We start from the raw sequence: 27,493 nt of genomic DNA on the forward strand, positions 1-27,493 counted from the left end.
GGTAGGCTGCTAATCTCCAGTGAACTTGATGTTGGGGTGACAGAGGGCACACTGGTACTCATGTATTATGTAGCTGGTCAACTCACATACTACTGCTAGTACTGGTAATGTTGATTCTACAGTGGTAAACCTTTAATCCTGTGTCTTGTTCTTGGAATTTCTCACTTACTTGCTCACTTGTGCTTGGTTCAGTCCTAAATGAGAGAAGGAAGGAAATGGAGCAGGATGAGTTACTAAATAGCATGTATTCTTGGTGACTTAAGTTTTCTGATAATGCCAGGTTTGCACATTATAAGGTTGCATTAGGCCCTGTTGAAAATCATTGTGAGCTGAGACAACAATTTTTGTCTGAAGTAGAGCGCCTATTTATTTACTTAGAAAGTTTCTTTTTAAAATGATGGATCTTTCCTTTGTATTCTGCTTATGTGACATTTCTTGAACTTTAAGAAGGAAGATATTGTAACTTATAGATATACTTTTAACTGCTCGTAGCATGTTTTTATAAGACTTAAGTTTCAAGAACTCTTTTCCGAGGTCTTGCCACCGGAGATTATTTCATACTCAAACCTGTTTTCGTTAGTTTAGGAAGAATGCCTCTGCTGAGGAAATGTGAATTGAAGGGGAACAATTTTGGTGTGGGTTTGTTTTCTTGGTGTACACTTTAGGAGGCATAAAGGAAGTGAAGCCTTTGCATCTTTGCCTAATGTTTACAACTTTGGAATCTGGGCTGCTATTTTACAATGGGCAAACAGAGAAGACAGATCCCCCGAACTTAGCACATTGTTACATTAGTTTTTCAGAGCCGGTACTGTTAATAGTCAGACACAATAGTCGTAAGTAGACTTTTCTTACTGTGGGCTCCTGAAGTCATCCTATGACTGTAGAAGAAGAACCAGTTTGAGCATTTACAACAGAAGACTTTCGGAAAGAAAAAGGCCAGCCTTTACCAGGCTTCCGAGGCCGCTGGAAAGAGTAGAAATTTGTGGAATAGACAGAAAACATTCCAGGGGAGTTCGCAGTAAAACTGCAATTTGTCACTCTACAAACTGAAGTGACAAACTGTCTCCTTTACTTTAGTGGACTACAACCCCGTTTACATTCATTTTTCCCATTCAATAAAAAGGGCTATCCGAATAGAAAATTGTCTATCCGAATCGACACCGAATCCACAAGAGCGTTCGCACTGCTTTTCGCCGATCCGAATTGCGCCCGCCCGCGAAAGAATTGCCATATCGCTACGTCTTATTTTCACCAAACATTTATATGTATCACGAGCCTCGCTTCGTAAACTCATATTTCGCAAGAAAATTTTACCAAGCCGCCACCTTCCCACTTCTCACGTACTGGAAACATTGCCACTACAAATTACCATGTAAGATCACGTCAAAAAATAAAACAAAACGCCTCTTTTCTTTCAATCACGAGACAAATAGTTTTGAAAAATAACTTGCTGCATCGTAGCTTTCATTGCTGTCTCATTCAACAAAAGTTCTCGTCGATTGTAAAATGATCACTCATCTGTTGTCTCCAGTAGAGTATCAACGGTAACGGCGTTATCATATCGTGCCAAAAATCGGCGTCGAACGTCAGAAAATCCGCGGAAAAAGAAACTCGTAACATGTATTCTCTCCTGAAAAACCACCTGGCGTCATTTTCTCATTAATATGTAAGTAGCAGCTCGCGTTCTACGCTCTGATTGATAAGACCGCCCGAATCCAATTCACTTTGCGTTCACACTTGCGGTTTCGTCCGATTCGAATCCGCCTCAAGTGTCTCAAACCACCTCCCGAGGTGGATTATTTTGGAATCGATTCAAGTAAAATAGTGATTTGGAGCGTTCACACTCCAGAAAATTATTCGGATAGACAATTTTCTATTCGGATAGCCCGTTTATTCGAATAGGAAAAATGAATGTGAACAGGGTCTAACTCTTCTGGCATGCTATCTTTCTATATGAATGTGCATGCTCTCCTGGCATGCTATCTTTCTGTATGAATGCGCATGCTCTCCTGGCATGCTATCTTTCTATATGAATGTGGCCAATTTCTACTCTTTCTAGCCACCTGTAAAGCCCGGTAAAAGGCTAAAAGAAGTCCATCTAGCAAAAGGACAAGAGACCAATTTAGAAGAGGAAGAGTTTGACTTCATCTTGTATTTTTTTTGTATTGAGGAGAAAATACACAGGACATAACGCCTCATGTCAAGGCTAGCTAAGGGTTGAACAAGTCCACAGGCAAAGATTGACCCCAAGAGAAAGTGCCAGTGAAAGCGCTGACTCCAGGCCTTACATAAACCCTACCAGCCCTTAGTCATTAACGTTCACACTGACAGCTTGTGTCCATCTCAGGGAGAGTCCAGGAATCTGTGGACACACACTCAGTATGTCTCAACACTGCCCAGAGATAACATCATGGCCTTGTCAACCCCTCAACCCTAAATTCTCCTACACATCACTACATAGCTGATCCGACAGGGACTGCTCCTGGCTGCAGATAGATGAGTTGAGCCAGGCATGACCTGGGGGTTATACTGAGTCCCCTGACTGTACACTGTGTTTATGCTGAGGTACATGTCGGGTTGAAAAGTATACTGTAAGTCTAACTGGCCCTTCTGTTTTCTGCCAAACCATGAATATGGAAATTTCCTTAGCAGGTGTGATGGACTCTCTATTGACTTCCCAAGAGGTGGGGGTTTAGTCTAATTTTATAGAATGATACTAGTTATAGAATGATTGTAGATAAAACCCTATTTCTGGCATGTTGAGTGGCAAATTTAAATTCAAAACTGCATATAGCGTTTTTATTTAGGCAATGTTCTGACAAAAATACATGCACATGTATGTCTGACATCCCCAGAAGTATCCACTGTAAAATAAAGATGTCCAAAGATGCTGAAACAGTGCTAGCACGGCTGGGTGCATTTGCACCTCAGAGCAGGTAGACTTGGAGCTGTGCAGTGCAGGTATTTCTGATGTTTACCTGCACCTAACATGTAGGTATATAACACCATCTATGAAGTATAAAAGAAATAATGGTACTAGATTCTGAACAGTTTTTAGTATTATCCATCCTAAATTCTAAGACGTGCAGCTAAAATTTGTTTGATGCAGGTAGCTTTCAAAGTTGCAGGTACATCTACATGTATGGAGAAAAAATATTTTGTGCCCTGGCTAGTGTTCCAACATGTATCTCCCATTTGGAGGCCTGTGCTGAAGCCACATGTTGCAGACATACCTTTGTCTGGTCTGACATGTAAGCTGTGCATGCTTGAGTGCAAGTTGATGTCTACCATATTTGTTAGCACATTACCGGCTATGTCTGTCAGTACTCAAGTATTTAACAACAGCTAACTCTGCTTTACTAGAGGACCCTGGGGACAGAGAGGTAAAAGCTGGCTGGGGAGAGGCTGTATGTGCTCTCAGTTCAAAGTTTTCAAATGTGATATGGAAGGGGAAAAGAATGGAAGGAGAGATAGGAAGTTTACTATACCCCCTCATGCTACACTAAGTCATAGAGCTGTGTAAATTTTAGGTACAGGTACACAGGGTCAGGTATAGGGCCTGAACTATTTCGGCCAATCATCGCTAAGTTGTACATGTAGCCAACTGTCTTTTCTATTGGTAATTAAATTGTTGTCTTTGAATGAGGGTTTACACATTTTAACCTATAACAAGTGTATTAACGAGTTTTCCAAGTGCAAAGTCGTCAAAATTCGGACTTTGAGATGGAATTTACTTTAGTGTAAAAACACTTAATTTAGTGTTTTATTTTGTTCAGGTATAGGCACAGTAGATGTTTAGGTGTGGACCTGTACCAAATTTCAGAGCTATAGGTACAGGTATTGGGTACACAGCCCTGTTCTGAGGAAATCTGTCATCGTATGTACTGACTTTGTTGTTGTATACTGGATATGTATGGTAGTCAAAATTATTGTTTAGGTAGGTCGTAAGCAGGAAATTTCGCCAAATGGCACTCCAACTGCCGTGTTGACAAAACAGTGTGGTAGCAATGTTACCCTCCCTGCCCCTGGCCATGTCCCAAATATTTACTATGGGAACTAACCTGTTGTGGATGCTTCTCTAAGTGGTTGGAGAACTTTCCAGACATAGGTTGGAATAGTTTTCACACATTGCACATACCTATTTTGCTATTGTGGTATAACAATTGAAGGCAAATCTGTTCAAATGCTATGCAAAGAAGTAGAAGATAATTACGTGTATTATTTGATTCTATTCAAGCAGAAAACAAACAAGTTATGTTACTTGAGACGTATATGTTGCATGGAGCGTACTAATTCCAAAACTGTTATTTTGTTATTAATTACAAAAAAACAAGACTCTTTTGTTTGATGTTCAGTCCAGGTACTTTGTGTACCTATAATATCATATCCTCGGTTTGTGTATGGTTTTGTTTTTTTGTATGAGACTGCACTAAACAATGTAGACATTATTCAGTTCTTGAGTACTGTATGGTGCCAGTGAGTCCTGATGTGTATCAGAGTGTATACAAGCATCAGCCAGCACTTCTTCTTGTCCATTTACCTGTAGAATTGTAGAACAATGAAGCCTTTTTTTTCTGAACTGTGTTTACCTGATGGAACTTAAACAATTGATTAAATTTTCAGCACAAAAATAGGTTTCTCCTTCATCCATGCGCAAGCTTAATATGATATCCTTGTCATTGTGTGTTGTAATTCATTTTCACAAATGCAAGATGTTTCCTTTCTGCTGTTTTCTAAAAGTGTACCTGGGCGTCTATTAACTGCCAGATGAGGTAATGCAGGTACATGTACGCAGTCATGTTCTTTTCAACTTGGAAAGTAAAAGCTAAGGATTTGGAACTAATTGGTTTAAGCCATGGCTTACCCATGCTCTTTTAAATGTTTGATGCATTCTTGATCATGACAATGACACCTCTGAAGTGTAGCAACCACACACAGTAGCATACTGCCTGTTGAGGTATGTTGTGGTTCAAAGCCTAGCCCTTCTGAAAGCAGTTGTATTGCCGATAATGATGCCACTGCACGCTAGTAGGCCAATCCGTAAATATGGTGCAGTGAATACAAAACTTCCTCTGATGTCATTCTTTTTTTTCTATGGTAAAAAAGGTGTGATATTTATAGTGCCTCTATGACGGGAAGATTGTTTGTGCACAAGAATTGTTAAGGTGCATCCAAGAGTCAAGTCTTAAGAGATGTGGTTGATCTCGTAAGTACTCCGGTAGTCCTTTAAGCTCGTATAAAGACCAACTTGACATTCCATAACCATGAGATCTATGCCCTGTTAATAATGATCAGGGAAGATGTTGAGTTGTTGGCAAGTTTACAGTTTTTACAGATGATTGTGAGATTGTGACATTGTATTGGATTGTCTTCCATCTACATCATCATTTTGCTAAAGTAACAAAACGTTATTTACCCGGTAGCGCCTCAAAAAAACAAAGTGCAGTCAGACTTGTTGACATATCTTAAGAAGTCAAGTGTCCCTCACCTACAAGTAATTACTTTCATTATGAGCTACATAGTAACGAACGTAGGAGCACTGAATCAGGCATAGTTTCCTTTATACCTGGCTGTCACCAGTCGACAATGGAGGAAAATCTCCGTAACCCTGATGGCATTAGGGCCCTTTTCTGTGTAAAGACTTGTAGCTTTAGGCCAATTAGGGAGATCCTTATAAAGCTGGCCTTAGGCCACACCAATTTAATTTCTTGGTTAACGGATTTTTCTAGAAAAAAAATGAAGCGGGCGGGCGAAAAAAAAATAAAAATAAAAATTTGAGACCACCTGTCATACAGCCATGTAGTAAGCAATCCATTAAGTTAAGTTACAAAATGATATAAGACATTATATTAGACACTTATTGAACTGAAAGGACCATTACTACATGTACATGAGCAACTTCTCTTACATCCCTTTACAATTATTTGTATTATTTTGCAAGATACACATCTTTACTGTATGAACAACAAACTGTCAGTTGACAAGACTCCCATCCAACTGGTTTCACTTTTATTCATCTTTCAAAGTTCCAAAGAGTGGTTTAAATCAGGGTGCTCTGTTCAGATCCCATTGTTCTCTTAGTTCAGGACACACAGCTTACCACTGGGCTAGGCATTCTATTGTGTCTGGCTGATATGGAAGTTATTTAGAGCTTGAAATTTACAATATCCTAAATATATGCTTTAGACAAATTTCCAGGAATGTGTAAAAGTTATTGGCAAAAGAATTAGCTACTTTTACAGATATTTTATTTCTTTTTTTATCTTTCCCCAATTCCCAAATACTACCGGTAGTATACATTTTATATTTCTCATTATACACTTTAGGTATGCTACAGCTACATTATACATAGCCATCATTCAAACAAATAGCCACATTGACACACTCTTCAAGTTGCCACAAATTCAATGGTCTAGGGCTTCACTATAAAGTCTTTGATGTATGGGGATTTTTATTTGTAGGGGGAACCATTTTATTAAAGAATTTAGATGTAATAATTAATGCATTATTTGCAATTGTACTCCTGTTTATAGGTATCTAAATAAGATACAACTTTGTTAGAATGCCACATGCACAAGTAGTATTTTTCACAGAGTAATTTCTATAATTAAAAGAAACTGTTTCCCCCTACTCGAAGTGGACTCTTCCGACCGTGAGAAATAGTGAATGGACTTACGTGCATGGAGGACTTTTTACTTTGCCAAATTCCCATGTTTGTGGTAGGATTTTGTACTTTTTGAGAGTATTACAGTTTGTGATGCCAGAATACATTGTTATGTCGTGTTATTTTTACATATTCCCTGGAAAAAAGATCGTTTTGAAGGTGTGTGTGCATGTGCCGCCCAGGCCGAGTTTATACGTTCGGCCGATTACATTGTACTTTTAACGCCCGTTACTAGCACATGTTTCCGACACAATACGTGTTTCTAAATGAAATATAATATATATCTAAAAGGGAGATGATATGTTGTTACAGGCACGATGACTTAGTAAATCTGCCGTACGTTTGACTGTCGTCAGTGAAGTTTTGTCCCATGAATGGTGACATGTGCAAAGGGGGTGGGGGGCGAGTTCTATATCAAAAGAATTTTTTTTGACGAACTTTTGAAGAGGCAACCTAGCTTTCCGAACAAATTGCACTCAGAAAAATGTTTCTGCCTTGAAGCAATGTATTTCTAACGCTGTTAACTATGCCCAAATTTTGAAAAATTACAACGTACGGGGTGGATTTTGGGGCCCCAATTCGGGACCCGAGAGTATGGATTTTTGTTCTGTTTTTATTTTTATTTCATTTTGGCAAAAAAACGAAGCGGCGAATCCGTTAACCAAGGAAATAAATTGGTGTGGCCTTAGATCTCTGTAGTGAAGGGAAAGAGCTTAGAGCACGACCCTCATTGACCTTATCACACCTTGTTACCTGGTGCCCATGACTTGCTAAAAGTGACCATAAATTCTTCTCCTTTTTTCTCTCAAATTCTGCTGTGACTAAGAAGCCCCTGTAGCAACAATAATTGGAACTCAGGGCCTAAATTAACCAGCGCATTCTAAACAGGATGTACTCTACCACAAAAGTACCTTTGAGAATATCAACATCTTTTAAAACCAGAGTCTTGACCTTGACAGTTCTGGTACACATGGCGGTCACGAAAACAATTTTGTGGCCATCAATGAATGATCTGACAGAGAAAATTTTTTTTTGCTTTGCCATAACTAAGCATTCCTGTGTTTTCTCCTGGACACAAGTATGTAATGGTGTATTGGGAAGGAGAAGACCTAAGGTTTAGCGTGCTAGCGTGCAGTGGCTTCACTCGGCGTGATCCCAGTCCTAATCCGTTCATGACCGGAACTTGCCCCAGCACCACTTTCTGTCCAGTTTGTTCTTTTCTCTCACACTCCAAAGTAGCGCCATCCCGGGTAAGGAGCTATTTGTGTCCAGACTTCCTGTACTCCCAGCTTCCCCGAGTCCTTTGTGCGGTCGTGACTTTGAGCTTGGGCTCACCCGCCGAGCTTACAAATAAGACCTCAAACAGCTGGTCAGCCCTTCCAGCCCCACACAAACCTCCTCAGTTCAGAACCAGCCACATGTGAACCAGCCAATGTTGCTGACTGTATTATTTGTAGACACCATAGGGTGTCGTCTTCCTGTTGTCTTGTGTAAAATTGATACTAAGTAACGTCATGCTATGTATATACTATAATTCACTATATGGTTCACGGTAGCTTAAGTTCACGGTCTGAGAAAAATGGAGGTGTTCACAGAACTATATGTTCATGATCGCTGCAGATGTAGAAGAAAGAAAATCCAGGGGTTTTTCTAGAAAAATTTAGCATGAGGGAGCAGATCGCAAGCATGGCAAGGGAGTGAAGTGACAGAGGGGGGATGTTTTTATGACTATGAGAATAGCACAGTTTGCAATGCTAGAATGCATTGTTGTGTTGTGTTGTTTTTACATCTTTACTGGAAAAAAAATCATTTTGAGAAAGACAAAGTGGTATGTAATCAAAGTAGCCACTTAGGGGCCAGTCTGAGAATTGATATGAGGGAGCTAGCTCGTTACATGAGGGAGCAGCACCCTTATTCCCCTGTTTAGAAAAAAAACCCTGAAATCTATGAATTATTTGTTAACACATAACAGTAATGATAATTTCATGGTACAGAAGTTACTGTGAAAACATAAAAATATCATGAAAAAATTAGGAATCTGTTTGTACTACTTGTAGTTCGACTTGTGAACTCAAAGCGTACTGAAATGCTCAAAATGCAGAGATTGACTTTTGCAATATATTCTGTCAACTCTTTGCTTTGGAATAATTTGCAAAAAGCCCTTTTGAATACTTGATTTATAAATTTGATAAGGATTCATATATACATGTGTAGTGCTATATAGAGAAAATCCTTTGCAATATTATTACAGGAAATTGTTTTGTATATGTAATTGATAGCAGTCAGGATATGATCATAATTTGAACAACATTTTGTAGGTTGCTATGGCCAATATATTTCTGAAGTAACAAAGTCAGGCAGGAATTCTGGCCCTGTCCCAAACAAGCATTTGTCCCAGCCCTGCGCTCTTTGTGTAGTTTGTGTGGTCTTGACATTGCCCTGGCACCCCCCAGGTTCCACCATTACTCCCCGCCACTTGTATCCATCTCTGTTAGCGGCCTTCAGTCCAAATACCCATTATTTGGGCTGAACCCGAGATTCAGGACCCTCTGAGCAGTAATTAGACGCCAGCACCCCTACCTAGAACGCCAAGTCAATGTCATGGGCAGCCTCCCAGGAAATAACCCTTTGTTAACAGAACTAGCGGTACAAAAGCAACACAGGAAGTCACAGTTGGATAGCTCTGTTTGGATACTTTTATCCATTGTTGTTGGGGAAATGGGTTTGTTTATATTGTAGAAAATGTGTATTTTTATATGTTATACAAATGTGTACTGTGAACAGTTCTACATGGTGTATAACTATAAGACCTCTCCTAGACTGAATTTGAAACTGTCGAGTAGTACATTTCATTGTCTTCATTTTCTGAAATCTAATTTGAAAAGGCTTTATCATATTATGATAAAGCCCTGTTGCAATTATGATTCATAATGAGGCAAACCTCCTTGACTAGTTCTGACTAATATATTTTCCAAATTTATTAAAGATTAAAGCAGCAGGGATATATCCTAGCTATGAAAAATTTGCGAACATGAAATAGTGGGCATACTCAACCATTTTGCTGTTGGCAATTTGGACAAAATAATAGAGTGCAAAACTCTCTTTTAAGGTTATTCCATGCCTACCAACCCCCAGCGAGATCCCAAGTGTTGCATAATTTCCCCCCTCCTCAGCTCGGACACAAAGCCACTCTAAGAGCTGAGCGCGCGGCGGGAAGCGCTTCCAGCTCAATCCGGAAGTGCCCTGTCCTACGTGATGTTCCGCGGAGTCCGTCTGGGAGAGGTCCCATCTGTGGTGTCGCTACACGTTGGGGCGCACATTTGTCACAGGTCCCTGGGACTGCAAATGTGTGTGTGGAGGGCAAATGTCCCGGGGAAGCATTCTTATTGTGTGAAATCCTGGCTTTTCCTGCCAAGCTTCAGTTGGTGCCTCACATTTCAAAGATGCAAGAAATAACAGTACAAAGTCTTTTATGTACATGTGTTGGTAACTGTCAAAATTATCCCCAGGCAGTTTGACTTCAACCCAGAAAATGCAGCCTTGCTCCAATAGAGACTGTAACATGAAGCCATGAATGAAGATTTGATATATTGATTTTGCCCAATGTCATTGCCCTCTCCAGTTGTGGGGAAAATAAGAGGACATAAATTTTCGGGGGCAAATGCTAGGAATCCCTTGATCGAGCAGGCATTCGCTTAGGTCCACTGCCGTCTGTCCAAGTCTCATCTGTATCCATTTTATCTTTCACTCCAGGACTTTTCAGGGCTCGAAATCCTTTTTTTTTGCATAACATTACCTGCACCAGACAAATTTAACCTGCACCACTAAGACTTTGAGAAGTATGGATCATACTAAAAACTGTTCAGAAATGATCACTGTTTCTTTTATACATCATAGGGGATAACAGTCAATGCAGCAATTAAAATTCACATACACATACATTTATATCAGGTACAGGTAAACATCAGAAATACATGTACCCGCAGACCCTAATTTCGCCTGTACTAGAGTGTTACTGTATGCACTCAGTATTTCGAGCCCTGCTTTTGCAATTTGCTGTAAGGGTAGCTAATGATGAGTCCTACAGAGTTTAACATACATTTCCGTTATGTGTTGACAGTGAGTGCAGCCCAGGTCCCATGCCGCTGTGGGAAGAACCAGTTTGCCTGTGAGCCCACACCCTGGGGTGAGTGCACATGTATCCCCTCCCAGTGGCAGTGTGACGGGGACAACGACTGTGGAGACTCCAGCGATGAAGACGGTTGCAGTAAGTATCATGCAATCCCATTGGAGACTTTTTTAGTCAACGCAATGACCATCCAATCAGTAAAGAGTTTCTATTCCAATATAGAGACCCATCTAACCAGAGCAGAGGTACTTACAATCAGTCAGAAATTACTGTAGGCTGCTAGAATAACTTGACATTGACATATTGGACTTCGCTTCCTTTGCACCAGTTTGCTGAAAGTTTCTTGACATGTCCTTGCCGTGTTCCCCTTCCCTCCAGCCCTGCCCACCTGTTCAGATGCAGACTTTACCTGCAGTAACGGCAAGTGTATCCGCCACTCCTGGCTGTGTGACCAAGACAACGACTGCGGAGATGACTCAGATGAGATCGCCTGTCGTAAGTACTCCTCTGTGTTCCAAGTCTTCTTGTTCACCAAGAACAATAAAACTTGTCAATATTGCCCTATCTAGGCAAGAATATCATGTAAACTCCACGGGAACTTCCAGTTCAGACAAGATACAAAAGAAATTTGTTCACATAACTTAAAGACAGGATTACCTGGATAGTTAAAAGGACATCCACATTGAATTCGTACTTGACTGTGCAAGCCACCTTTAGGAAATAAATGCACTAGGCCTCCATATGTCTTCTTTGGGAAAGATTGAAACGGAAGCTGCTGAAATGTCCACCTGAAGGTGATCAAAGAAATATGTTTTCACTATTGGGTGGATTTCCGTTGTCCCAACACACATCTGTAGGATGTGTCTGTGCCTGGTAGTTGGAGGTTAGGCCATGTTGATTAGATTAGATGGATGACATCATCTGGGAACCCCAAAACTGATACGAGCATGCGAATAAAAAAAGTTTGGCAAAAAAAAGTTGCCTTCATTATGAAATCTATGTTGTACTAATAAAAACACGCAGAATATTGTATGGAGAATAATTGACCCTTAATTTTCATTTCCTCACATTGTCTTCTTAGCCTTTGGAACTGATTGTGTCATTCGACGACATAAGTATTGTTTCCTAATATTTGTCTCACAATTTATGGCATTATTATTTGTTCATTTTGCAGTTACTTTGTACGATTTACAGTATGGTCCAAAACTTTTTCGGGGGAATCGTATGAAAATTCATGCATGTGTGGATGTCATCCATAGAATCAAATCACCATGGCCTTATGGGCAGATTTGGGTGGGTGGAGGTGAGGATTCCTGGCATGCCTCGCTGATGTACAACATGTGGGATCTACAATAAAGCTGTTTCTACCCTAACACTCAGTAGTTATGGGTTCTCAACGTTAAAGACCTACTGAAGGTATCCCCAGGAAAAGTGAGAAACTAGTTGTACCCAATAGGGCTAAATTCTGCAAATGGCAAACAGGTTTGTGTACAGTGTACAGTGTTTGAGGACAAAATCCCTTCTGTCTTAAGATAGATTGCCATTTTTGATTGAAAGCTCATCTGTGTTGGGCTGTTGGCAGAATCCATAGTTGTAGAGTTTTAAGCTTTGTTTCAACACTGGAAAGGAACTGACCATAAATTTTCAGTCGATCTTCAACCTTCATCAGATGAGTGATCTACTCGCTGACTCTTCAGAAGTCAGAAGCGTGATGACGTCAGGAGTGAATCAAAAGTGGCGGTAAGATGGAATACCGTTTCTTGCTGTGATATATTCTATGTTGCCATAGCTCCCAGAAACTGCACAGATGATGAGTTTGCCTGTGCCAACGGCCAGTGCATCAGGAACAGGTGGAGATGTGACGGTGACGATGACTGTGGGGACAACAGCGACGAAAACTGCCGTGAGTTTCTGTACTGAGAACATTTAAGGCAATGATCCATAGCTGATTGTATTTACTGAAAAAATGGTAGGGTTTTGTCAAGATTTTTATGATCTAGTAGACCAATATGAAAGCTAAACAGAACCAAGATAAATCTAACGGCAAAAAGGAAATTGTCTGAACACTATTTATGATACATACAATTGTAGGTGTAGTGAAGGGTGCTGTAATTAATCTTAAATATCTATCTAGAATATCTTCTTCTATTACAAGAAAACAGTCACTCATGGAACTAGATAGATTTTAATCTACTGAGTTGCTTGAGTAACTGTTTTCTTGTGTCTTCTGTTGTACAAATTTTACCCAGGGTTTCAAGTTCATATTGATGATTTCTTGTTTGTGTTCCAGCCTCGAGAACGTGTACGGCAGCAGAGTTCACCTGTGGAGACAACAGCTGTATCACCTCCCTCTGGAGATGTGACAAGGACAGGGACTGTACTGACGGCTCGGACGAGGAGGATTGTCGTAAGTCCCGCTCACTTAGCAACGCCTCGGAAAAATATGTTGTGTTTCCTGTTTCCCCCACTGACCCTTGAAAAAACTGCCGACCTTAGCCTTTTTTTTGTGTGGACCCCTGCAACTGACATAAATTTTTCGAACTGATTGACCTTTTCTAGCTCCATGATCTGACACCTGAGTGATGAAACGTTGTACAACCGGTTTTCCAACATTGAAATTGAAAATATTAGGGTCAAGTTTTACTTTGTAAATTGTATAATTGTACAAGTTGGATCACTAGAGATTGCCAAAGTCTAAAACTACTGACCTTAATTTTTTCGGCACTGAAACAGGAAACACAACATTTTTTTCCCTAGGCCCAACAGTCTGACAGCTGATGGCTGCCAGAACCTGGTAAATCAACCTCATCTCTAAAGACTACTTGAACCATGTAGTGCAATGTTGCCTGGTAACAACATGTCACATTCAATCATGTAGAAAGGCATCAAACACCTGCTTTCCGCTAGAAATTTGATTGCTATGTAATGGGTGCGGACCTCATTTTGTGTCTACCAAAAGCTGTTACCAGCGGACAGGGCAAGTCGTTTGTTAGAAAGTTAACAAGAAGTGGTTATGGCAGTAGGCATTTAGGGTGTGGTAAAAAGGAGAAATATTTTTTTGTACAGAAGAGTAAATTGTGTAATGTTTTCTGCCCAGCTACCATGCCGGCAACCTGTGCCCCAGATGAGTACCGCTGTGACTACGGCCGCTGTATCCTAGAGGTGTACGCGTGTGACGGTGACAATGACTGTGGGGACTGGAGCGACGAGATAGCTTGTGGTAAGCTGTGAAAGTCTTTTCCTTTTGTGTGCTGCCAGACAGGTCCAGAAGAGCCACCTTGTGTATTTCTTAGGTAGGACAGTCTTGGAAGTGTTTGACGTATAAGCACTTGGACCCATCACTAACATCAGAGTACATTTGTATATAGCTGTGAGAACATTGCCTGTCTTGCAGTTCACTAATTAGATTACAATTGAGCTCTAACATGCATCTCCATCCACCTATTGGGAGACAGAGGCACCTTTGAAATATTTACAGTGATATAAAGTGGTTAATAAAATCCAAATGTGAACAGTGATATAAAGTGGTTAATAGAATCTAGTGTTGAACATGCTACTGTAAATCACTTAATGTTTGCTGTAGCAAAGGTTCGCTGTCTGAGAAAAATGGACACGTTCGTGGAACTATGCATTCGCGGTGGCAGCAGGTGCAGCAAAAAGATAGTTGGTGAAATATTTGTCTATGCTAATGATAAGTTTGTGGTTCAGAAGTGACTGTGAAAACTGTGAATATAAAAGTACCACGAAAAAATAGTGATTTACAGTAAAATAAATGCAACTGAACTGTACCATGTTTGACATCATTGCTTGTTTCCCCTGTACCACAGCTACCAGAAAGCCCTGCAGGTCGGGAGAGTTCCAGTGTGGCACTGGGATCTGTATCAACGCTGCCTGGCAGTGTGACGGAGACTTTGACTGTGATGATCAGTCTGACGAGAAAAACTGCCGTGAGTATAGACGTTCCATTATGCAGCTTCACAATCAGGTTGTTTGTGGGAGCAATTTCCATATCAAGACTGTGTTTTGCAAATGCTAGCAAACTTTGTGCTCTGTTTGTACTTGTTTGGATAAGAGGGTGACAAAAATATCAACCTCTTATCCATACATCATTTATCAACAATTCTATATTGTTGTTTAGCATGACTGAATCTTAACATTGACACTTGTTTCTCACTACCATTCCCAGCTGTTTTTCGTACAATTCAATTCCAGCTAAGCCTAGTTGTTTACTTTTCTGCCAGTGTACAGTCCCGCCCAGTTGTTTACCTTCCTGCTTGTTTACAGCGACCCCCAGCTGTGCCAGTAACCAGTTCCGCTGCCAGAGCGGGCGGTGTATCAGGTTGTCATGGCGATGTGACGGGGAGGACGACTGTTTTGACAACAGTGATGAGGTGGACTGTGGTGAGTCTTTACTTCCCAAAGGATGTACCGGTAGTCACAGTTTGCTCGTTGTACTATAATTGGAAGCCTACTTAAGATTTTTAGGGCCCTAGGGAATACTTTTCATGATATATAAATTGTGTCAAATTTTAACCCTTTTATATTGCTATGAGAGTCAGTCAATTTTGTTATAATCAAGCTTCGTTAAAACATTTTCATCATTGCATAAGCTACACCTGTCCAGTATATAGTAAGCATTTACCTTTAAAAAGTTAGTGCAAAATGACTCTTAAAACTTTTTGTATGTTGCATGTATTAAATCTTGGTACTCCTCTGTGAAACTTTTCAGTATTGAGAATAAGCCTCACCTGTTTCTGTATCTGTATAGCCAGTATGATCGCCAATCAGAGTAACGCACCAACTTTGCATTCACTTGGCACAGCAGCAGCTGGCAATATTACACCAATGTTTCTGACTGGAGTCCTGATGTTTCTCTGCCATGTTTCCCCCAGCCCCCCAGGTGTGTGCCCCTGACCAGTTCAGGTGTAACAACACCCGGTGTATCGGCTCCCACAAGCTGTGCAATGGTGTGGACAACTGTGGAGACAACAGTGACGAGGCACCAGAACTGCAGTGCAGTAAGGATCTTTCATTCTCTCTACACCATTGCAGCAGCATTTTACTTTTAGTTGGTTTGGTCTGTTTTTAACTTGAGCAGCCTCCATCTCCATCTAGATTCTCCATCTCACATACACTTAAAGTATCAAAATGAACTCTTGTAAATTCTTGTGGTAATTGTGAATGTTGTTTAAATTGTACAGACACAGCAAGGCTTAATTTCGAATGTTAAATCTTGAGTCCAGCTGATGTCAGTCTGTGTGTAAGAAGTGCATGGGCTCTTGTATCATCCGCATTTTGATGAATTGTAGTTAAGCTACCTTCACCGACTTGTAGTTGAGCTTGTTCCTTTCCCTCCGCAGACATTGAGGTCCCCGGGTCCTGTCAGGATGGTAACGGTGGCTGTGAACACAAGTGCAGCATGATGGGGAGTCGGATCTGGTGCTCCTGCCACGAGGGGTACCGGCTCATGCCGGATGGAAGGACCTGTGCTGGTACGTACAGACGTGTGTTCAGTCAGGCACACTTCAAAGCTTTCATTTTCAACTCAAATTCTGTGTGGATCGCAAAGGTTGAGTGTAATGATATGAGAAATTTTACACGTCAAACAGAGATTTTTCTCCTGAAGGTGATATTGATTGAAAATGGACTCGAGGTTTAGTAGGCTAATTTTTTGGCTTTTTCCTTCCCAGATGTGGATGAGTGCCAGCTGGAGGGGACCTGTAGTCAGATGTGTCACAACACCATCGGCAGCTTTCAGTGCTCCTGTGTGAAAGGCTACGAGCTCAAGCCTGACAAGAAGGGCTGCAAGGCTCTGGGTAAGACTTCTGTCATACATTTCTGTGTGAGCAACTTTCCTGTATGTTACATGGTGAAAGCAGAATACCTCACAGATTCAAAGAGTTCAAGTTGAACATTCATTTTTGGCTCATTATACTCACTTTAAGCATGGCTTTATGGTAATTTAACATTTAAGACAATTGTATTGCTGTCTACAGGTCCAGAAGCTTGGTTATTGTTTGCCAATCGTATCGACATTCGGCGGATGCACCCAGACAGATCAGACTACGACCCGATCCTGAGTAACCTGCAGAACGCCATCGCGCTAGACTTCCACTCAGAACTGAACTGGGTCTACTGGTCAGACGTTACACTGGACAGGATCATGCGGGCATATCTAAACGGCTCGGGGATGGCCGAGGTGGTCAGTACGGGGTTGGAGAGTCCAGGTAAGTGTTCTCGTGTTGGAACAGTTTTCTAGGTTTGACTGGTGGTGCTTTAGGAAATGTATGGGTATTTGGAAGGGACAGGCCACATGTGATTGTTTGGAGGGTTGTGACAGTGTTGGAAAATACTTTGATTTTGAATCAGCTGCCTGCATAGAACCAGGACAGCTAGGTGTTGAAATAAATCCACATGCAGTCATATATACTGACATCCTCCCACCACTCCCACACACTATCACATGGCCTGTCCCTGGAATTAAAAACATGGGTGCAACAAGGCGTGGGTGCTACTTTGAGAATGATTCATTTGTTAATTGCTGGTTTTGGTTTCTGAACAATGCTAAGGAACTCACACACACTCAAATACTAAAGAGATTTTGGTGATGACATTTGGTGAGATTTTGCTGCTGGTTTTGGGATGACTTTTGGTAATTCTTAGAAATGGAAATTCATTTGTTGCAATTTGTGAAAACTGATTTGATTGCATTTAATTGCAATGTGTCACAATTGACACAAGGTTTGAATTGTTTATTTGCTGTTCAATGACTAAGACAGTATTTGCAGAAGGAATTTATTCTGCAAACTAAAGATTCGTCTGGGAAGAACAGAGAAAAATTGTTTTGAATTAAAAAGGGGGAATAAGATCAAAGTGGGGCCACATGTATTGTTGTACCCATGTTATAGGCTCTGCAAAGTCCAGTGTAGTGGTCAGCATGAATAGTTCACTCCCTACAGCAGTGGTGTCAGCAGGGCTGGAGAGTGCAGGTAGGAACAAATGATAATGTACATTATCTACAGAGCGTACTGATTTTACATTACAGTCAAACCTACCCAAGAAGGCTACCCAGGTGACTGAAGTAAAGTAGGCTTTTTGTATAGTAAGTGGCCTTGGGCAGGTCAGTTGATGATGCTCATGCCTATTGAAAAAAACAACTCAGGAATGGGAAGAGTTGTTCTGGCCAGGTGGCTGGGCTTGCCACATTGTAGCTTGGGCAGGTTTGACTGTACTAGATTTTTTTTGTACAACAGTAAGTTACTAAGACTATTGATGCCATTTCTACATATGTGTATCAGGGACATTTGCCATACATTTGTTGTTGCCATTCTGACAATCCCTGTAGAGTAACTAAGACAGTGCCTCAGTGTCCTTCACATTAAATAACATTGTACACAGTTGACCTGTCAGCAGTACATAATCATGGGTGTGCACTTTTTGACAGATGCTTAGTAGGGAATTTATTGCTTCCTCTGATCTGAAAGCTGTAATTTTCTACACACATAAGGGGTATTATTATGCATAAACTGGTAGTACTGGCAATGTTTTGGTGAGAAACTGTTACACCAAACACCAGTTCTGGTTGGTTAGCAATTAAAACAAATGCTGTTGGATTGGAAGGCTTTAACGTCAAAATGTATGGTATGCACGATGAAGACTTGGTAGTGCATAACTTCTGAAAATCACATAATGATCAGTTTAGAAGTGTCCTGAAAGTCTCATGCTGTTCCTCTTGGTGCTGCTAGGTGGCGTTGCTGTAGACTGGGTGGGGAACAAGTTGTACTGGACAGACTCAGGCACAGCCAGGATTGAGGTCTCCCATCTGGATGGATCCTACAGGAAAGTCGTCCTGTGGGAAAATGTGGAAAAACCCAGAGCCATTGCCGTCCATCCATTGGAAGGGTAAGAGCCCTGGATTAAAAAGAGGTTCTAACATTACACCCCAATTTTAAGATTAAGGGGGGTGCCAGTTTTCAAACTGTATCCCTAGCCTGGCTTGAACACAGCAAAACATTCCTTTCAGCATGATTAGAACATTGTCTGATGCTGCAACCAACTGAAAATAAGTGATGTTTACTATAATGTTTATTACACTGCAGTACTTTGGTTGTGACCAGAATGTTAGACTGGAAATCAAAATTGATGTCAAGCTACCATTTTTAGATGAAGCCAGAACTAATTATTTTCTCTTCGACATAAAACAGCTGTTTATGAATTTGTCTGCCTGAATTCATACATCATAATTTTTGCCTATATGATATGGTGATCAATATGTATTGTTATTTCTGTACAGGAAACTTTTCTGGACAGACTGGGGCTCCACGCCAAAAATCGAATCAGCCGGGATGGACGGGACGGTGCGGGGAGCGGTGGCTAAGACAAACCTGTTCTGGCCCAACGGCCTGACACTTGACTACGCCACCAACAAGCTGTACTGGGCCGATGCCAAACACCATGTCATCGAGTGTGCCAACCTGGATGGGTCGGAGAGGAAGGCAGTCATCAGCCAGGGTAAGGAATTCTGATCTTAGAATCTCAGATGTCTAATTTACTTACAAAAAGCTATGCCTGTACATGTGTAAAGTGTATTGGATTTGTTCCTCAAGCTAACGGACATCTATCACTCTGCAGCCGTCCCTCAGTAAGACATTTAGAACTTCTGTTCAGTCTGTCACAACCAGTTTCAGTCTGTGGGCTTCTTCAAGTGCACAGCCCATGTCAGTCAAAGGGAAGAGTAAATACACACTTCAATCAAATGCAGACTGGATCAGGGCTAATTTGAAAGGTTAAGCTGTCAGCATTGAAACAAACGTCATGAAGGTCACTTTGTAATAACACTGTACATGATTGACCTTGTCTGATCCAAGAATACCCCTCTATCTCCCCAGGTCTACCCCACCCGTTTGCCATCACACTGTTTGAGGATAACCTGTACTGGACAGACTGGCACACCAAGAGTATCAACAGCGCTAACAAGTTCACTGGGAATGAGATTGAGACACTCCGGGAGCGCCTGCACTTCCCCATGGATGTCCGCACTTTCCACCCCATGAGACAGCCACCAGGTATGTTCAGTGTACACGTAGTGGGACTAGGAAGTTGTATTCAGTACTGTACAGTCACTCGCTACTTGAGAAATCGATAAGGTACGTGTATTTAAAGATAACCTTATCAGGGCTCAAAATACTGGGTGCATATGCAGGTTAGTGCAGGTAGAATTGGAGCTGTGCAGATATTTCTGATGTCTACCTGCACCAAAGGTGCACTGGTATACAAATGTAAGTATATACAAATGTAGGTGTATGGCGACCTGTATCTATTTTTTCTCATTACAAAGTGTACAAAAGAACAATCTATAAATATGCATGCTGTATTTCTTTACCTGTAGGTGTGGACAGATGTGGTGAGAACAATGGTGGCTGTAGTCATCTGTGTCTGCAGAACCCCACCGGCTACTCCTGTCACTGTCCCACAGGCATCAGGCTACAGAACGACAAGGAGTGTGCAACTGGTAAAACATACTCTGTCTGTCTTGTCTGTCCTGTGTCACAGTCTGGTTATGAGTTATAAATATTGTGTTTTTTTATTCATGGTTCTTCTGTTGTTTGCTTTCCTGTTTCATACTGTAGTGGTCACTAACATACTCATTTGTGCTTTATTAAGATTTTGTTTTCCTCTTTGCAGACATTGAACAGTTCCTGCTGTTTGCCAGAAGGACAGACATCCGTAGAATCTCGTTCGACACGCGGGAGAAGGCAGACGTGGTTCTCCCTCTGGGCGAGCTGCGCAGCGCCGTGGCACTGGACTGGGACAGCGAGGAGGGGCACATCTACTGGTCCGACGTCACGGCCGACACCATCAACAGGGCTAAATGGGACGGATCAGAGATCGAGGTGAAGCTTTGTTGATCAATAAGTTGCTTTTCAATGCCAGAAGACCACCTATTGGCCTTGAACTAAGTTGATAGGAGGTATACATGTAGGTGACTATGAGATGTTGGTGATCATGGGTTTGACGCCCTGCGGGTTGCATTGGAGAGGGAAACAGGGAGAGAGTTCGAATTTTTGCAGTAGAAAGTATTTTTTTAAATTTGTTGTAGAAAGACTTAGAGACTGGGACAGTGTAATATTTTGTAGTAAGTGTTATAGTTTATGCTAAAATGCTGTCAATATAGCCCATAGCAAGACAGAAGAGTACATTTGACCAATAGATTCTAGAACAAATTGAATGCTGTTTACCATTTTGCAGTGGATATGTATTATGATCATACACCCTACACCCACAGGTTCTGGTCAACTCTAGCCTGGAAAGTCCGGCCGGCCTGGCTGTGGACTGGGTGACCAGGAAGCTGTACTGGACAGACGCTGGCTCAGATCGTATCGAGGTGTCCAACCTGGACGGATCCACAAGATCAGTACTGATCTGGGAGATGCTGGATCGTCCCAGGGACATCATCGTGGATCCCATTGAAGGGTAAATTGAAAGGGTGAAAATGTACCCACCATTCTGCCCATTTTTGCAACAACAAAGATAGATTTTTGCATTATACTCATGCTCTGGTTCTTCTGACTGATGCTTTTCTAATTTCTCATATCTTTTATAGTAATTCCTTTACTCTGTGAGATAATGTAGGAAATAGATGAGCATAACTTATAACTCTTTCCACACTGACTTTTCCGTCACCAGACACATGTACTGGACAGACTGGGGCCTGAGCCCTAAGATCGAGCGTGCTGGGATGGATGGTTCCGAGAGACAACCAATCGTCACCAAGAACCTGACATGGCCTAACGGCCTGGCGATCGACTCGGAGTTGGGACGGCTGTTCTGGGTTGATGCTGGGTTGAAAACTATCGAGTTCTCATCCCTGGATGGGACAAACAGACAGGTGTGTGCTGAGTTAGCTGTTGGGTGAGGTCCAAACAATAACTGACCCTAGAAAATAGTGCTGACCCTAGGCTTTATTTTGTGTGTGTACCCCTGCAAGGGACATGAATTTTTTTAGCTGATCAACCTTTTCTGGACACCTGAGTGATGAAATGTGATGAAAATTGGTTTTCCAACATTGACTTTGAAAATAAAAGTGTCCTCATGCAAGTTCTACTTTGTTAAACTGTATTGTATGAGTTGGATCACTAGAGATTGCCAAAGTCTAACAAAAAAAAAGAAGAAAGATAATCTCTACCTACCGACCCTAACTGAGCTGAACTGAACTGAAAGAGGAAACCTTTTTTTGCCTAGGCCTTACATAAATGTTCGTTTTTAACTGTACTTTTAAGAGACCTAAAAGTATGTCAGTGGTCAGCAAATATACAATCAAACTGTTAACCAATGTCCAATATTGATCTCCATGTAGGTCCTGATTGGTACCCAGCTGCCTCACCCGTTTGGCCTGACCCTCCACGAGGACAAGGTGTACTGGACAGACTGGCAGTCCAAGAGTATCCAGAGTGCCGACAAGATCACAGGCCTGCGCAGACAGGTGCTGAGGGAAAACCTGGAGAACCTGATGGACATACACATGTACCACAAGGACAGGCAGCCAGGTGGGCAGAAAATAGTGATCTCCATCTACTTTAGCGCACTGAAGGGCTATTCTTCCACTGGGTGTGATAGACAGCAGTCACTATGTACAGTATTTACAAGTTTATTGTACAAAAATGTATGTTTCTTTATGTATAACCACCAATGTGTTAGGAGTTGTGTTTTAATATGAAAACCTCTCCTTGTCTGTAGTGCCCAGTCCGTGCCAGGTAGGAAACGGAGGCTGTAGCCACCTGTGTCTGATAGCGCCGCTGTCGTCAGGCCGAGGCTACAGCTGTGCCTGTCCAACAGGAGTCACCCTGCTAGGTGACGACAGAACCTGCCAACCAAGTAAGGCTTTGAATTCCTTACTGACTAACACCAGCTAGCCTTCTCCTACGTTACCTTTCACAAGTTTCTGCCATGTAGGAGACCAAAAAAAAAAAATAGTTAGGGCCATCAAACATGACTGTTTCTTCTATTCTTTGCATCTATAACCATTGCTAGCATTTTAAAAATCATAATTTAAGTCTTGTAATGCTGAAAATAAGCTTTAGACAAATTTTCTGGTGCTGTCCTTGGTGCTGATCAGGAAGGCAGCATGACCTGTCCATGGTGCTGAAATGGCCTTTGTTGTTAACTTCGGTCTTCCATTGGATAAAGAGATACAAAAGATTATTTCCTTGAGTCTAGAAAACTATTTGTGAGATGTCTACAGGGTAACTACTTGCAATAAAATGATGTATTAGCTTATTTTACATCACTGTTAAAGTGATGGTTAAACCTTATTGTTACAGTTATTGAGGTATCTTTAGACACTTTCTTTGGACTTTTAAGGAGTCTGGAAGTTTGTGATTAATGGTTGATTGTCTCTAATGGTTTTGCAGGGATGCACAACTTCCTGGTGTTTGCCAGAAGGACAGATGTACGGGCCATCTCTCTGGACGTGCCCTACTATGCTGACGTCATGCTGCCCATCAGTGGGCTGAAGAATGCCATCGCCATTGACGTGGATGAGAAAAATGGTGAATTTTCTCATGTCACTCAACATATAGACTTGGAAACACTTAAACTATGGACAGACATTTTTATTTCCTTTTTTATTTTTACATACATTGGTAATATATTGAAGAAATTTATTTCTTTGTTTAAGTGTTTGGTAATGCTAATCATGCAATTATTTGTTGAGACATATTGATTATAGTATGATTATTCTTACCGTTGTCCAAACCCTTAGATTAGGCTGATTGTACACACTGCTGTCTGTATGCAAAACTAAAGTCTTCACCATATTTCTTTTCTGTGTGTACAGGAAAGGTATACTGGACAGACAGTGTAACAGACAAGATCCAAAGAGCCAACTTTGATGGCACGGAGGTGGAGAATGTGGTAGAGAGTGGGCTGGACACTACAGATGGTCTGGCCGTGGACTCTGTGGGCAGGAAGGTGTACTGGACAGATACCGGTAAGGACCGGATTGAGGTGGCTGATCTGGATGGCAGGAACCGGCTGGTACTGGTTTGGGAGGGACTGGACAGTCCCAGGGCTATCGCACTCCACTATGATGCAGGGTAAGTTGTGCAAATTTGTACTGGTTATTATGGTAAACTGTTGTAGTATTGTGATTTGCCCATATGTACCTCGCATCATTTCTACCCACTATGACACTTCCAGTCACAGATTTTCTATTTCTAAATGTGCCAGGTTTACCATTTCAGTTACTATGCACATAACCTTAAAAAATTTATTGTAAAGTTTGAACTTCACTCATTGTTTTTGGCCCAGTAAATCATTCTTGAAAGCAAGGCAAAGTACCTAGTTGGTTAAATGCTATGGAATTTTAAGGGTCCATGAAGGCGAAACTGTTTAAGCCACAGGTTGGCCTGAAAATTATAGACACAAGGGTGACCAATAAAAGATACCTGAAGCTAAGATGTAACAATTATCCCTGTCTGTAGCTACATGTACTGGACAGACTGGGGCAGCACACCGCGGGTGGAGCGAGCCAACATGGACGGCACTGACCGGCAGGTCCTGGTGTCCACCAACCTGGGCTGGCCCAACGGACTGACCATCGACAAGGTTGCAGGCAGACTCATCTGGGCTGATGCCAGGACAGAGGTGGGGAGGGTAGAGCTTTGAACCAATCTTGTAGTTTTCACGTTCTTATTGAAAAGTAAAAAGTTGTTAGTCATACAGGAACCAGTACTAGAAAATATGTACCTCAACAAGTGTGACTCTTCACTTTAGATTTAGGGTGTAGATATCCTTTGTTTTCTTTGTTGATTTTAGTTACTTGATGTAACTTTCTTATTAATATTTTACATGTAAATGAAAGAAAAACCTTTTGTAACCAGGAGATATAGATCCTATGGTAAAAGTTGTGGTAATGCATCAATCTGATGCATCATATTTCTCTGCAGAAAATCGAAAGCTCAGACCTGAATGGGAAGAACAGAAATGTGTTGGTGACCTCAGCCCCTCACCCCTATGGGTTGACCCTGATGGGTGCGTACATCTACTGGACCGACTGGCAGACCCGCAGTATCCAGCGAGCTCGCAAAGACACCGGGGAGGACCAGATTACCATCCGGGGGAACCTGCCAGGACTCATGGACATACATGCCATACAGGCTGACAACCTAGGTAAGGGATTTACTGTTTTTATTTGGTAGGAGAGACCGTGCTAGCAAATTCAGCATTTTGTATATTCTATACATAGGAAAGCATCTGGTAACAATGTTGGACTATTTATCCTGGTTTTGGACAGTCAACTCTAAAGTTTGAATGCTGTACAAGGGGGGGGGGAACCAAGGAGAAGAAGGTGTATGGGAATATGTGTAAAAATTTGCTAGAGAAGGAGAGTGTTGGATGTTTTGTTGGAATCTGTATAATGGTGAGAGGACATTTACCAGTATTTTATCTGTTCATCCTTTTAAATTACTTAAGCTTTCAAAATGGCTTAATTTCAAGCTGATAACAAGGAAGGAAAAGAGTGACCATAGTGACATTCTGTCGTGTTGTTTGACTCAGGTACCAACAGGTGTGGTCCCAACAATGGAGGCTGTAGCCACCTGTGTCTACCCAAACCTAACGGCATCACCTGTGCCTGTCCTACTGGTATCACCCTGAAGGAGGATGGAAGGACATGTCATGATGGTGGGTGGTCTTTTTGTACAGTACCGTAGTTCCTGATTTTTACAGTCCTGAGCTCAGCAGCGTCTTCCAATGTGTTAGAATACTACAAAAGGCCATGGCTGTCAGATGGAAGGTTTTGTGAAAACAGGAACAGTAATTTAGATTGGGAGCCTTGCAGAGGCTGTCTAGAAGTCAACTATCTTTTTAATTAATAGGTGTTTATATTTTACTGTGTGGATTATATTACTGTTAAATGGAGAAGAGAGAGAGAGGATTCAAACATCCAGGAATTTTTCTGGAAATGGACTTACTAGTAGTCAAGATTATTGTTACTGAATGATGCAATAAGTGTTTTTGTTGCTTGCCCCAAAGTACAGTTTTATCAGTACCACAAGAGACCTTCTCTGTACATGTGCATGTATGTTTATTTGGAATGTGAATGAATCAGATAGTTCTGAATATCTTTTACACACCGCATCTAATTTGCAGCCCCGGAGACGATGCTGCTGTTTGCTGCCAGAGGAAGCATCAGGAGGATCTCCCTGGACACAGGAGACCACACGGACGTCATCCTCCCCTTACCTGACATCCAGAATGTCATCGCACTGGACTTCGACAGTTACGAGGGGAAGCTGTACTACACTGATGTGCAGCTGGATAAAATTAGGTATTCACAACTAAATAGGAATTAGTTTTAAGCATATACTTCATCACAAAATTGCAAAATGTTCCAGGAGTTACAAGAATAGACTGATGATTAAATTCATCCCTATTCAGTTGCAACTGCCCTTGTCACACGTAGGTGTATATATGGATGTCAATACACGTTGTTCATTGTGTAGATTTTAGCATCCTTCTGGTTTGTTCAATCAGCAATTTGTGTTTCCAGGAGAGCTAATCTGAATGGAACTGGAATGGAGGACATTGTGTATAGGGACTTGGTCACGGCAGATGGAATTGCAGTTGACTGGATTGCCAGGTAAGGAAACATAAAATGCAAGAGCAAATATATCTACAACTGTATGTTTGCCCAGATTTGTGCTACCATCAACATACAGATGCATGCTCTGAAAAACGATTACCATAACAAGTTTGAAATTCAGAGGATGTCATTCATCTCTTTAAAAAGCCTCCTAGTCATTACCAGCACTGTGGATAGGAATATATACATGTATATATATGTCTCTTAAGAAATCTTGAAGTCCTCAGAGCTTTGTCTTTTCTCCCAGAAACCTGTACTGGACAGACACAGGTAGGAACACCATTGATGTGGCCAGACTGGACGGCTCCAGTCGTAAGACCCTCCTGAACAACAGCCTGGACGAGCCCAGGGCCATCACTCTCTTCCCTAGGAAAGGGTAAGCCTATTCAGCACTTATACACAACATTGTGCCTGCTGTTATGTTTTCAGTCTGTCAGGTTGCCTATTAATTTCCAACTTCACTGATTTTAAATAGAAAACCATTAAAATCTGCCTTTTAAAATCTGGATTGGATTGGAGGTGTGATGTCTTCTTTTCTACAGACCTGCTGATGACCAACTGAGGGAGAGATTACATACAGGTCAGATTCAACAGCCATTGTCATTGGCTTGAGTGATAAACACATTAACTGTTGTGACAGGTACATATTCTGGACTGACTGGGGTGCTTACCCGAGAATAGAGAGAGCGCAGCTTGACGGGACTGAGCGCCGTGTCATCGTGGACACGGACCTGGGCTGGCCCAACGGGATCACCATCGACCCCATCAACAAGAGGGTGTACTGGGTCGACGCTCACCTGGACAGGATCGAGACGTCCGACTTCAACGGCAGGAACCGCGTACAGCTGGTGTCACAAGTGCCGCACCCGTTTTCACTAACAGTGGTGAGTACGGTTTGTGTGAACTCTCACAATACACATAAATAAACAATACAAGTAAGCAGAATTACATACTCCATTAGCTTCACAGTAGCAGCAACAGCTAAGCTGTTGTAGTGATTTACCTTATGTGAGATTGCATAGCCAATCAAAAACAAGTAATATACATAATGTTTACT

At 41.6% G+C, this 27,493-nt stretch overlaps 1 protein-coding gene across 4 annotated transcripts in view; it reads left to right on the forward strand.

The window, feature by feature from the left end:
- LOC109475582 (low-density lipoprotein receptor-related protein 4-like) overlaps positions 1-27,493 on the forward strand; it is a 63,983-nt gene that overhangs the window by 27,949 nt on the left and 8,541 nt on the right. For 2 of the 4 annotated variants that reach the window (XM_019776273.1, XM_019776274.1), the window contains exons 2-31: positions 10,785-10,931; positions 11,172-11,288; positions 12,583-12,696; positions 13,084-13,200; positions 13,891-14,013; positions 14,621-14,740; positions 15,078-15,194; positions 15,686-15,811; positions 16,154-16,285; positions 16,484-16,609; positions 16,790-17,020; positions 17,702-17,782; positions 18,539-18,695; positions 19,087-19,304; positions 19,682-19,858; positions 20,182-20,304; positions 20,478-20,686; positions 21,079-21,266; positions 21,480-21,681; positions 22,150-22,339; positions 22,530-22,667; positions 23,204-23,341; positions 23,629-23,887; positions 24,275-24,437; positions 24,740-24,962; positions 25,350-25,475; positions 25,944-26,121; positions 26,344-26,433; positions 26,684-26,812; positions 27,077-27,320. In XM_019776273.1, the coding sequence (XP_019631832.1) occupies positions 10,785-10,931; positions 11,172-11,288; positions 12,583-12,696; positions 13,084-13,200; positions 13,891-14,013; positions 14,621-14,740; positions 15,078-15,194; positions 15,686-15,811; positions 16,154-16,285; positions 16,484-16,609; positions 16,790-17,020; positions 17,702-17,782; positions 18,539-18,695; positions 19,087-19,304; positions 19,682-19,858; positions 20,182-20,304; positions 20,478-20,686; positions 21,079-21,266; positions 21,480-21,681; positions 22,150-22,339; positions 22,530-22,667; positions 23,204-23,341; positions 23,629-23,887; positions 24,275-24,437; positions 24,740-24,962; positions 25,350-25,475; positions 25,944-26,121; positions 26,344-26,433; positions 26,684-26,812; positions 27,077-27,320 (4,703 nt within the window). The remainder of the gene's footprint in view (positions 1-10,784; positions 10,932-11,171; positions 11,289-12,582; positions 12,697-13,083; positions 13,201-13,890; positions 14,014-14,620; positions 14,741-15,077; positions 15,195-15,685; positions 15,812-16,153; positions 16,286-16,483; positions 16,610-16,789; positions 17,021-17,701; positions 17,783-18,538; positions 18,696-19,086; positions 19,305-19,681; positions 19,859-20,181; positions 20,305-20,477; positions 20,687-21,078; positions 21,267-21,479; positions 21,682-22,149; positions 22,340-22,529; positions 22,668-23,203; positions 23,342-23,628; positions 23,888-24,274; positions 24,438-24,739; positions 24,963-25,349; positions 25,476-25,943; positions 26,122-26,343; positions 26,434-26,683; positions 26,813-27,076; positions 27,321-27,493) is intronic. The other 2 variants (XM_019776275.1, XM_019776276.1) reach the window with 2 other exon arrangements.

The sequence above is a fragment of the Branchiostoma belcheri genome, unplaced genomic scaffold (genome assembly GCF_001625305.1).
Source record: "Branchiostoma belcheri isolate BF01 breed outbred unplaced genomic scaffold, Haploidv18h27 scaffold34, whole genome shotgun sequence".
NCBI lineage: Eukaryota > Metazoa > Chordata > Leptocardii > Amphioxiformes > Branchiostomatidae > Branchiostoma > Branchiostoma belcheri.